The sequence below is a fragment of the Numida meleagris genome, chromosome 2 (genome assembly GCF_002078875.1).
Source record: "Numida meleagris isolate 19003 breed g44 Domestic line chromosome 2, NumMel1.0, whole genome shotgun sequence".
NCBI classification, from domain to species: domain Eukaryota; kingdom Metazoa; phylum Chordata; class Aves; order Galliformes; family Numididae; genus Numida; species Numida meleagris.
In genome coordinates this window covers 74810498-74823538 of record NC_034410.1, presented here as the reverse complement: position 1 = coordinate 74823538, position 13041 = coordinate 74810498, and the positions used below count along the sequence as shown (strand labels likewise).

General features: G+C 35.2%; 1 protein-coding gene across 10 annotated transcripts in view; it reads right to left on the bottom strand.

Moving 5' to 3' along the window:
- DNAH5 (dynein axonemal heavy chain 5) overlaps window positions 1-13041 on the bottom strand; it is a 132874-nt gene that overhangs the window by 66243 nt on the left and 53590 nt on the right. For all 10 annotated transcript variants that reach the window (XR_002435124.1, XR_002435125.1, XR_002435126.1 and 7 more), the window contains 13 exons: window positions 11917-12135; window positions 11159-11221; window positions 10386-10624; window positions 9347-9587; window positions 8663-8862; window positions 7821-7974; window positions 7007-7170; window positions 6211-6367; window positions 5135-5347; window positions 4197-4421; window positions 2971-3143; window positions 1717-1895; window positions 576-763 (listed from right to left, as the gene is read on the bottom strand). Coding sequence is in view for 7 of the 10 variants with exons in the window: in XM_021386852.1 (XP_021242527.1) it covers window positions 576-763; window positions 1717-1895; window positions 2971-3143; window positions 4197-4421; window positions 5135-5347; window positions 6211-6367; window positions 7007-7170; window positions 7821-7974; window positions 8663-8862; window positions 9347-9587; window positions 10386-10624; window positions 11159-11221; window positions 11917-12135 (2415 nt within the window). In the remaining 3 variants the exon portion in view is untranslated. The remainder of the gene's footprint in view (window positions 1-575; window positions 764-1716; window positions 1896-2970; window positions 3144-4196; window positions 4422-5134; window positions 5348-6210; window positions 6368-7006; window positions 7171-7820; window positions 7975-8662; window positions 8863-9346; window positions 9588-10385; window positions 10625-11158; window positions 11222-11916; window positions 12136-13041) is intronic.

The following is a 13041-nucleotide window of genomic DNA, read 5'->3' as shown; positions in this document are numbered from 1 at the left end:
ATTACTGGCTGTCCAGGGCCACATGCAACAGGTGGACTATGGGTTGGACATGCTTGGATTGGACAAAATGAACTTTTGAGCTTTAAATGACATGTAAAAAATTAACCATTAGGCAGATTGACCACCATATCCCTACAGCATTTTAGCCGTCTTACATTCAGAAGGTATGGAAGATGTTATATCCAAACACTTCAAATCTAGATTTCACATGTCTTACAAGTCCTGTTTTGACTGGTTATTTCCAACTAAATCTCTATGGTCATATTTCTGCACTTGTAATAAAACATACATTTTAGGGACACAAATGTAGCATTCAGAAATGATGGGACACAGATAAATTGCCTTTATACGAATGGCTGTTGTAGCAAATCATTTTATTTCTTAACTGTGGATGCTTGATGACAATGAAAAAAAGACACAGTAAACTGCTTTTGTTGTAACACTTACTCCTCAAATTGTCACTGAGTACGAACAGCTAAGTGACAACAGAGTTAGCAAGCATAGATAACATATCAGGTTAGAAACAATTATCATACAATTATCACTGGCATATCACAAACCTACTGAATACGTACCATAGTAAGAAAGATGCCAAATTCAGGGTTCATTTCCACATTATCTCCATCAGTAAAAACAAAGCTTTTCTTATGTTCTTTCTTGCATGTCAACACAATTGCAATTTGCTGTGCAGCTACTGATAGTACTGGTAAATCAATACGATTGAATTCATCAAAGCAACCCCAGGAGCCAGACTGAGCAAGACCTTCAAAGAGAAGAGCAACTAAGTATTTGTCCAGCACATTGGTAATCCTTTTTTTGGTGTAGTTAACACACCAAAACGCAGGCTCCTCTGCCTCAGGAAAGAAAAAATGCTTTGGGGAGATTGGGAAAGGGAAAAGGAGAAGAGTTTAACTCTTTTTAAAGCAAGAATGTAGAAATTTTCAAAAATCTATAAGCTCTTCTAGGACATGACATGATTAGATCTCTGCTTCTTCTATCCATATCTTCAATGTTTTCCTCTTCATCTCTACCCAAAGAAATTCCCTGCAATAAATCTTTGAAAATATGATAGGATATCAGTAGCTTACTTTTCAGATTAAAATGAACAGCAAAGTCAATTTCATTCAGAAAAAAGCTGGGGGTCATTCTGTGCCAATATTCATTCTTCCTCAGGTATTTTCAGGAGGGGGGAATCACCATCATCATAAAAGTTGCAACAAGAAAATAGTCAAGGACCTCTACCTGATCTCTAATTTGTCATCTGCAATCACTGACAGGTATCAGCTTCTGGTGCCTAAAGTATTCTCGTTTGTATCTACCATCATTAAGCTATGCCAAGAGTTTTTTTAAACATATATACTGCTACTTATTCATTTCTTTTGACTGATAAGAACTTTGACATTTGTAAGAAGAAAAAAATTGAAATCAGAAACAAACACATTCTACTAGTGCAATAATAAATTTCACAGCTTTTTCTTTTTAGTATTGGCAGTCCTCCTTGGTTATTTTAAAGATATTTATATGTCCTTTCAAAACCTATCAGATCTTTTCAGGCAATTCTACTTCTTGGAGTGCAGCAATGGTATTTTACATTCTTAACAAGGTATTCATTACTTGCAGTTTTAAAAGGCAGAGAATCAACCGCTGATTACATGTTGATCTTGATTCATAAAGCTATTCTCCAAGCACGTGCAACTCATGTAGTCCACATCTTACCTTTGAAGATCCTCCCAAGTCCTCGGAAATCCATCTGATCTGAACAGTTGAAGACGACTACATATTTACCGAGGCACCGTCCCATATCTTTGATGGTTTCAGTTTTTCCAGTTCCTGCAGGCCCCACAGGTGCTCCACCCATGTTCATGCCTAAAGCTTGAGCCAGAGTGATGTAACATCTAAAAGGCAACAAGCAATTTTAACTTAAGGGACTAAAATATATGGTTTTCTGTGCAGTGCCAGAGGCTCTTACTCAAGTGTGTCATATGAGGAAGGCCTTGTTGGAGATGAGGAAGCGCTGAAATGCCTCTGAATACAATTTAAATTGATCAGAAGAAAAATCCTGATGTGAGCAATACTATGGTTAGTCTCTTCAAATGTAAAGTGGAAAAATATCAGGCATCAATCCACAATCATCAGCAACCTGACAGATCACAAGAAGGGAAGAAAAAAAAATACAGAGTATCTGCCTAATATACTTTGGATAGCTCAGTTCCTAGATTGCTCTAGCTGAAATAGCTGTTAACTATGTTATACTGTGGAGAACAATTGTGAAAGACAGCTATTTTTTTTCTTCGCTATCCACCTTTAAAATTTCATCAAACAATGCATCCCATTTTCATAAATAAAACATATATGATGCAGTAAAATGCCTTCTATCAATTATATATAAATAGAAGATCTAGAATTTGCTACATGTAATTTTAAAATATTTTTTTTCAAATCTCTTATTTTGTCACTGTTCATTTATAAATCACTTTTTATGTTATTACAGTTCGGTGAATAGACCTTTCTGTTAGTAGTCTTGCAATTACTGCCACATCCTTCTAGATCAAAAACCTGCAGTCTACTGCAGCTGAATAAAATCGATTTTCCTGTTTATTCTTCCTTAGCTGTTACCATTAGCTTGCTTGTAAACATACATTTTTGTCCTCTATCTGCATACTGTATCTGTTGGATGTACCCAATCCTCAGGTATCTTAGCGTCATATACATGAGGACCATAGTCCCACGTATCATATACATGAGAAACACGCAAGCTTGTGGTAGAAATGAAGCTGTTAGTTATTCCATACTATATGGCACAGAAACAGAAATATTAATGTAGTTCATGTAAATTTACTGGCTTCAATAAGACTGTGATGGATAAACTCTGCAGAGACTACTTTGTATCCAATAAGAATGACCGTGTTGCTCACATAAAAGCCCAGGTTTGGGGTCAAAGAATAAAGAAATAAAATCAGTCTCTGTCACCTGTCTGTAAGAGGTGTGATGACAAGCCTGTCAGTACAGCCCAAGAATTCATTCTGGTATGTGAAGCCCACATCAGTGATATTAATTATCATTTTATCAGAGTCTTCATTATAATAAAATCTACACTGTTTGAGCCACTCAAAGTCTGTAGGACTCTTAATGTGCATGCAAACCTAAAAAAAAAAAAAAAGAGGAAAAGACAAGACTGTGGTGTAACATTTATTTTTGCATTTATATTACCTAAGTGGTATTGTAAAGACAGCATTACAAGCATAATGAAAGGCATATTGTACACTAGTAACACAAGAATTGTGGAGATCTTACTTTGATTTTTACCACAAAAATTCTTTAAGCATTACTGCTGCCTCTGAAACTATGCTAAAGCAAAGGAAATACCCAGTACAAATGTACAGTTCATAGCCTCACACAAAAGCCATTAAGCTGGGTTAACATTAGCACTCCTATTTCTATCACTTAACTATTCAACTCTATCATTTTATTTTTACATCTGAGGAGAAATAATATGACATGGTGCTTTATTTAAAAACAAAAAAGTCATAAGAAATTCTGTATGCAAATCAGAAAAAAAATGGTATTTCAAGACAATGTGATGCTATGAAGATATTAGTGAAGAAATTCAGCTGAGCTGGTAGGTATTCAAAATTGACCAACTGTAAAGTACCTAAAAATGATACTTTACATAAGATTGCTGGTAAGCTGATTTAAAGTAGAAACAACTGGTCCTACACTGGTGCCTACCTATCAGCAGTGGGTTAAAAAAAATCAGTAATCCGTTCCTCAGACAGCATACTATCAGTCAAGTCCAGAGCTTCCTATAGGGAAAAGGCATGCTAGCCTAGATTTTGAATGTTCAAAGAGTAAATGTTTTCATTTTCCTAATTTTAGTATCCTGTGGCAGCATGAGAAGGTGTGAAGTGAATAAATAAACACCCAAGTAATTGGGTATTCTACTGAAACTAGAAAAGAGATGACAGCAGCTTCCACCAATTTCAAGCTTTCTTTTGTTATTGTAACACTATTTATTCTATTTATTTCTTCAAAATCACAATGTAATCCACATAAAGGATGATTACTTGCAACACAGTATATGAGTGTTTGGCTTAAGAGGCAGGCATTCATACATCATAGCTACGTTGTCTACTTGGCCTTTCACACTGTTTTACATGGCTACCTCCTCATAACCCAGTACATTTTTCAATACTTACCAGACCATTGAAGATGTCCCTCTGATGCACATGAATAGTGATTAATGTCTCATATTTAATTCGTTCGACTGGGTTAAGGTCTTTTGTTGTCGTATCTATCAATGTGTTTAGAAGATCCAGGAAAAATTGGTTTGTCTTTCGCATAATTTTTTTATCATACTTGGCGTTAGTCAAAGCTTCTTCTGAGTCTCTTGTCCAAATCATTTGGATCCCCAACAACCCAACCTTAGGAAATATGAAATAGTATGCTTCATCAATTTTTTACTTTCTTCTTAAATGTACATTCACAGACACAGATAATCTAAATAAATCGTTCTGTCTGTATAAAATTATTTTTCCATGCTTCGTTATAGAGGTCACAGAATCCATGCATTTATTTTATGTGTCCCAACTCTGTTTATAAACACCTACACAAGTCCACACTTCAGTCTCACAGACACAGCCTATCAGGCAATGTTAACACAACTGTTCAATATAATTTACATCATAATATATAATTAATAACCAATAGGTTATCAGAATAATTAATGCTTCAATTTAAAATATTTCTTCAGTAATTCATTAACTTTTAATTCCTTCTCCAATCACATTCCTGATCACAAATGAAGAAGCTTTTCCTAAATATATAAACAAACATGCAACTCTACCACTTTTCCTTCAGTAGTCGGGAATTAAGTGTGAAAAGAAACAGTATTAGCTCTACTGCATTAATGTACTGTATTCAAAATTCTTTTAACAAGAGCTTCAGAGTAAGTTTTAATCTTTTGTTTTCAGATATCTAAATTGGAATTTAAAAGATTGCAATGACTAAGACTAATTTAAATGTCAATTTTGCATTTGTAACTCCAGCTGCAATCTTAATTGCAAAGAGAAGAAAATCCCACTGATGCACGAATCCATCTGTGAGCAATTTTTCATTGATTTAACAATGATTTTACCTGGGCTGGGTAGGTAGAAAGAAATTCAGTCAGTTGGAAACTAGTTTCCTGGATATGCAGAGCTGCCTGGCGAATAACATGATGCAGTGACAGCTGGGACTCCTTCAGCAGAGAATTGAGCCAAACTTCTACATTACCTTCAGCCATTACAGGTCTACTCAGCTCAATAGTCTCACCCTCTCGAGAACTAACTGACAATATACGATCATATACCTAATAAAAGCCAGAAAAGAGTAATTTGTGATTAATAGATTGATTACTACCTTTATTACAACAGGTTTTCATGTCATCGTTTCATTAAATTTATTTAGATATGTACCAAATTATAACAATCTACTAAGCAAAATGTGAAAGCAATAAAACCATTGCTTTCAGTATGAATAAAGGCTTTAAACAAAACATTGCCATCTGAACAAGGAGAAACATTGCTAATACTCGAAGTTCACTTCAATTTCAATGAAGGCACTCATTTTCCAGTAACAAATAAAGGAAACCTTTCCCCATTAGTTGTGCATACCCTAACAAAAGTTGCAGACTTAAAATAAAAAATAACGGAAACATGGAAGTTAAGGAACATGGTCAACCAAAATAATTTCATGCATGGGGAGGTAGCAAGTGTCTAAGGAAATACATACATACCCAGGTAAAAGAAAATCTGTGTTGCAATCTATTCTTTTCATAAACAGTATAAGAAAATTGTTCTTCAAACAACATCTTTTCAGGCAACCTAAGCATACAAATAAGCTCATAAAACATCCTGTCAGGTGAACTTCTGATTCTAGCCTACATTAAGCCACAGAAGACAATTCAGTGCCCAGATGCTTTTTTACTGAAGCTAAGCACTGGTGCAAAATCGTAGTTTGTTTTGCTATACTATATAAAGTTTTCCTATTAAACAAATGAGGATATGTGACCAAATGTTGCATGAGGAAACCCTATGCAGCATCAAAAATAAGCAATGAGCTTGGTAAAACTGACAAATGATCTACGTACCGAAGCAGCTTGCTATTTAACAGGTATCATGCACTGTTTAACAATCCGAAAAAATGCAACTTTGAGGTCTGGGGAGCACATACCCTTTCATGGAACTTGACAGTTTTAATGTTGTCAAAGACATTCAGCAGATGTGCTTGTATAGTGTGAGAATCTGATGCCTGGCCAAGAATTTCTAATAGGGCAGGATCTGACACAAAGAAGAATCGTGGAAATAGGAGGCGCTTTTTCTCCAGGTACCTGCATTTAAAAATATTTGTTAGGAGGAGAAGGAGTAGACAGAAAATGAATTAGGCTACATTATACGTCCTTTCCTTTTTAAATGTGGTATTTCTTACAACGTATTATTGCATTTTTTTGTTAGTGGTAGCAATGACAATTCTTATCCATCATACCTTCATGTTAAGCACCTCCTTTAAGGCTAGTCTTTTAGTACCAGAAACAACTGAAACCTTTGTTGTTTCCTATAATGTAAACACTACTAAAATGAAAAGAAATTATTATGAAGCTAGTGCTTTTAATTTAGGTCAGTTACTTGCTGCCTAGTTGTCTTATTCTGAATTTCTCCCAGATGTGTGAAGGATCTGGAAGGATATACAAACCTAGACTGCCTGCTGGATTGAAACCAGACAGAAACAGCTTTGATTTCATCAGAGAGAGACAGTGACAACTCAGTCACTAATCAAATACTTACCAGTGAAGTAACGGCAATATCTTTGGTAGTCTTGCATCAGCCTGCTACCTCATTTACTCAGTTCAACTGAATTCATAGTGAAATAAAAACAGGATCTTTACGAAGTCCATGGGACAGTACTTGCTCTTTAGCTAGTTACACAATTTACAACCATTTCCTTGAGACTGATATTGTAGTAGTCTTACCCTGTGAGTGATTTCTGACAGATTTCAAGCTGTTCTAGTAAATGTGGGAGTAACTGTCCCATGATTTCATCTCCAATGCAGCACTGAACAACATTAGGTGTTTCATGAGCTCGGGTCATAATCCTTACCCAGGATTTATCAATGTTGGAGAAACGCTTCGCTTCCTGTTTAAATATGAGGAGGGGAAGCAATGGAGGAAGGAAAAAAAGAAAAGGAAAAAGGAACTTGCTGGGAGAATTGGTACCAGTAATTTTCTCACAAGCAGTCACCAGAGTCCAGCCTCAAAGATTTTTCAACTTAGAAAAACATAAATATTCTGCTTGCATAACAGAACTTATCTTATACTTCACTGATAAGCCTGCTATTTGCTTTTTCTTCCAAACATTCTCAGAGAAAAACAAAGAAAATGTCTTATTCTTGAAATGCATGCTCCAAATTTGAAGACTTTTCCTAAAAACCGTATTTATTCAAAAAGCAATGTAGAAAAGTTTAAGATAAGGATTCCCAGCAAAACTGCAAGTACTACAGGGCTAGTAATAAATATTACTAGGTTAGCCTAACTATAATAATACTAGGCATAAATTTACACAAATATTGGTTAATAATTTAATAATCTAGAAATAAAAAATCAACCTGAGGACATTTTTATTATTCTTTCTAACACAATACTGCTGTTGGAATTGGTTACCTAATGTCTTAGTAAGACTAATTTTGTTAACCACTAAGACAATGAAGCTTAAGTTACTGCATCCATTATGACATCATAGTTACATTTTATTCTTAAAGAAACTGAAAAAAAGGAAGGTCTGAAAACCTTAGGAAGCTGCTTTGCAATGTCACCGCCAACAAAAACAGCTTCTAAATAAATCCACAAGTTTTGCACAGTCATCCAGTTCTCAATGATATCTGTTGTGTTGGAAAGGTAGTGCACCCATTTTTGAATCTGTGCCTTGAAGGGCGTGTTGTATCTAAAATAAATAAAAACAACTTTTTTTTAATTTAAGAAGGAAACAAGTCTCTTGAAAGCCAATACAGTCCTCAAACATAAGGAGTAGGAATATTCTTGCCATTTTTATCTTTGTAAGGTTAAAGTACACAAAACCACAACTGACTCAGCACAGATAGGTAGAAGCCATAATCAAATCAAAAAGTGACTATGTAACATTTTCAAAGCTTCAAAACTCACAAAGGGTCCTTACCACCCAAACGCTTGCTTTTGAACATCTTCCTGATGATCAGGATCTGTGTTCTTTGTTTTATCAAGGGGCTTTGACATTCCAAACCAGAAAATCTGTAGCACATTTTAATAGGGATTTTCAGTACCTTCAGTAAAAAGAGGTGGTGGCCTATCACTGGGGCAGAATAGCAGTGCCTGTAATCCCAGCAGGACCCCTGCCACAACAAGGCAGTGCTCCCTTTTATGTTTGTCACCACTCTTGCATCCATGGAAACTTCAAGTCAGGAAGTCTGAACACATCATTTCAAAACATTTTAATACAGGAACACAGACAATGAGAACTAGCCCGTGAACAGCTCGAGGACAAGCAAGGTTTTCTTTTTTATCTAGATGTTTACTTTCCGTCTCCTTTATGAAAGAAAGCCTCTTGCTTATATTTATAACTCACACATACACATAGACACTGCTTTTCTTGTTACCTGTTACTCATGAGAGAACCAAGAATCATCAAGCTGTCCTCCATGGTAGCAATGGTTTCTGATATGCTGTCCCCTCTCAAAAGAAGTTCCCCACGGGTTTTAAAGTTTGCAAATATAAATGTTTTGTTGTCCCATTCAGCTATCACTTGTTTTAACTTTTGTTCAATGTCTCTCTCCTTCACAGCACTTATGCAGATATCCTTTTAAATAAATAGGATGTCAAAACAAGTTATAAACCACACAGGTATTTGGTATCCAAATCTAACTGTTATTTCCTTTAACCCTAGTTAGGCTGAAGACAACTATTTATTAAGCAGAGGTCCCTTCCAACCCAAGCCATTCTATGATTCTAAGTGGAAAGATCTGAGGACATGAAAACACCATAGCTAATAATCTATGTATCAATTCACAATATGGTAAAGTTAGTGTGACTAATAGAGCAATATAGTGATTATTTTTCATACCTTTAATATTGTAAAACACCCTCACAAATGAATTAATTGTGAGCCAGATTACATGTTCTAAACAGAATTTACATCACAATATGTCATTATTTTACACAGAAAACTTTACTGATATCCTGTTCTTTCTTTGCAGACAGTTTCTCTTCTTACTACTGCTACTCAGATATTATTTGAGTAGATTGTTTAATTTCATGCATCCATTTCTGTTCCTTCATAATACCTCTATTTCCTCTTTATATCTGAGTAGTGGAGCCTCCATAATATTCTTCAGTCTCAATGTTTCACCTTCTACATCGAACTTGTGTTCAGTGAGTTCTGTTATCCGCTTCCAGTGCCGAGGCATCATTGCTTTATTTGACATACTTTCAAGCAACGGGCAACATTCACAGAAGTCTTCAATAGTCTTCTTTAGGTCAAAAAAGGCCTGCCACTCCTTTACACCACGAGGAAGCTTATGGCATCTATATAAAAATAATGCAGGCTTCACACACATTCAGATATCCTACTTCCCATTTAACCATTGTATATGGTTTTAACAGTAAACCACATATCCTCCAAATTCAGGTTCTCTGTATTTTGTGGATTTTGTATGTGACTAAATCTGTTACCAATCTATTTCATTGACCAATAACTGGATACTTACAGGCTCAGTCTAAGGAGTGTACCTGCATAATTCTAATATATTTTGTCCAAGTTACCTTCAAAGAGAATTTAATCAATTTAAATCTTGGTTTCATCTTTTGGTGAAGCTCATGATATGGACTGCTCTATTCTCTTGCAAAAACTCTGTTCCTCTAATCTTGTAGCAAAAATATTCAGTTATTCACTAAACTTCTTTACACATCTCAGGTAAATCTCTCTCTCTCATGAATAATAATGTTAAAAAAAATAGTTAAATTTCCTTTATGAACAAAATAAAGAGCAATTCTAATGTACGTTGTAAGAAAGAGAAGAAGAAAATATATATATCTGAAACTCTCTAAAGAGCAATAATCAAATAATCCTCAACATTTAGAGCATATGCTGGCTTCCTTAACTTAGGAAATTGGTAATGGATACATTTTTTCAATTAAAATTAATGGTGATAACTATTATATTTAAGAAGTTATATATATAACTTCTTAAGTTATATATATATTAAGTTATATATATAACTTCTTAAATATAACATATTAACATATACATATAACAAGTATAACAATATATATAACAATATATATATATATATTAGCCACCTTTTCACAGAACCAGTTTCTCACCTGTTCTGAAATTCTAGAAGTTCACTGTTAATTTTTCCAACGTCCAATTCTGACCAAAGAATATCATAGTACCCACTGACTGTGTCAAGGACATTGTTATATAGATTATAGAGTTTCTGTAACAGATTCAGTTGCTTCTTTATTTCAAGTAGCTGAGGATACTGTGTAACAGGCAAGCCAAACAGATCCTCTCCATCTGTGTAAGTAACATATTTCCGAAAGAGATTATCAAATCGATTCTAAAGAGAAAGAGATTAAATGAAACACATGTAAGTAACTAAGTATTCAAGATCTGGCATTATGCTTAGAGCTGCACTGTGGAAAAAAGTAAACAACTCAAAGTCATCATTATAGGAACATAAATTAGCCACAGTACAAATAAATATTTGAACAGGAAAACCAGTTAGTATTTTTTTTTTTTTTTAAGGGGAGAAGAACAAACAGAACTGGGCAAAAACGCAGTTGTGAAAAAGACACAATCATGAACACAAGAACAGCTTATGGCCAAATGCACTAAATTTGAGAGTAGGCTCTGCTTGAGACCTGTATCTAGTTAGTGTTACTCAGGTAACAATACATAGTTTTAATCAGCATTCCTTGCAAATGTATGGAAAAATGCCACCTTAGCTTTCATTACATTAAAACAGTTTTGCCCAATCAGTAACCCTATGTACCAATGAAAATTAGTTCAACTACCCTGATTCATTATCAGAGCCTTCAGCTGTTAGTTTATTTGCATTAAGCAATAAGAAAAATCTTAGAATTAATAGTACCTGAAACATGATAAGCCTATCACTGGCTTCCTGAGGCTCTAAACCAACCACCACTGGCCCACTCTGAAAAAAATAAATATATATGGGGTTAGAGTGAGTGAGTTTAGAGGGGGAAAAAAAAAAAACAAATTAAACAATGCTAATCTGAAATGCAAACAGTTTTGGTGTTGCAAGACACCATGCTTACATCAGATAACAACTGAACTGACAGAATACAAAATTACTAAAACAACCATCTTATTTTCAAAAAAGAACAAAGGCAATTCATTTTCTTTTAACACAGAAGTTTTGTTAATACTGGAAAAGGTAGGCAGCACTGGAAAAGGTAGGCAATAGTAGCTCCTTTTTCAAGAATAAATATCAGTTAAAAGACTGGTTCGGTTTGATGCATATTCTACTGAGAAGGAATATAAGAGCTAAAGTCATTTGTGTTAACATTCAGTGCCAGAAATCTCTACTTACATTCTGATTTAATTTCTCTTAAATCCCAACCTTTATATGTGCACATGGTAACAAGCTATGTATTAGGAACTTTGTGTGTCTCCAGCCTTTAAGAGCTGATTACCAGCATAAACTCCAGTCACACACAAAAAATAACCTAATCTCGTCTTGCACTGAAACTCAGCTACCACATTAACAAGAATAAACTTAGTTTTCAGACAGTAGAGGAACATCCCACTGTCTGGTCAACTCCACAATCTTTCCATGCTTCCACTGCTCTTCAAAAGCTCCTCTAACCCAATACCACAAACTCTTACCTGTTCATAGTCTGAATAGAACTGTGCACAGTCTTCAGTAAAAGTCTTCAGAGAGCTAATAAGCTCTCCTCTGAACTTCGGCTGCAAAGCAGTGAGCTCATTCTGCACTTCATTTGCTCGGAGTAGCAGTTTTTCCCAAGTGTAGTGCAAAGTATCCACCTTCTCTGTCTCTTCCTTGGTCACAAGTAGATCATACTTGTTTAAGATAGCATAGGATTCCTGTCAGAAGGTCGGATCCAGGTAAACAAAACAGTAAAAGATACTAATTTTACACATGTAAGTGCTAACATTTCAAATACTTAAGTACAGAAAATTATTTGTTGGAAAGAAAATTTCTTCTTTTCAGACAGCAACTGGCACAAACTGGCAAGCCAATACCCAACTGGAAGAAACATACAAAGCAAAAATACCTACCTCTCCTTCACTGCTAACCTTCCCATAGCATCTGTGAAGGTTGGCCCAGCAATAGGACGAAAGCGAGTGGCCTCAAGTTGCACCAGGGGAGGTTCAGATTGGATACTAGGAAAAATTTCTTCTCCAGAAGAGTGGTCAGGCATAGGAACAGGCTGCCCAGGGAGGTGGTGGAGTCATTGTCCCTGGCGGTGTTCAAGAAATGTGTGGATGTGGTACTAAGGAACACAGTTTAGTGGGCAATATTGGTGGTAGGTGGACAGTTGGACTAGATGATCTTAGAGGTCTTTTCAAACCTTAATAATTTTGTGATTCTATGATTCTGCTTTTTTATTATTTGCTCTAGTGCCATCCATCTACCCAAAAACAATTTCCAGTTAAAGTACTCCTAAAGTCAACAGGTTTTAGTTTCATTTAAATAAGAATATTATTCAGATCTATGTCTTCCATTGTCTAGCATGACCCAATCTGGATATTCATTACAGGAGGTAAGCCATTAGAAAACAACTAACCAGAGGCCTGCAAGTTAGCAAAGCTAACAAACATCGGTTCCATATGGATACTGAAGCCCCACTTCATGTTTTCAACAATAAAACATTAAAAAATTATTTCATAAGTTACTAAAAGTAATATGTAGCAACAACTTCTAATGTTAAAACTGTTCTTCATTCATAGAAACACAGAATCACAGAATCACAGAATGGTTTGGGTTGG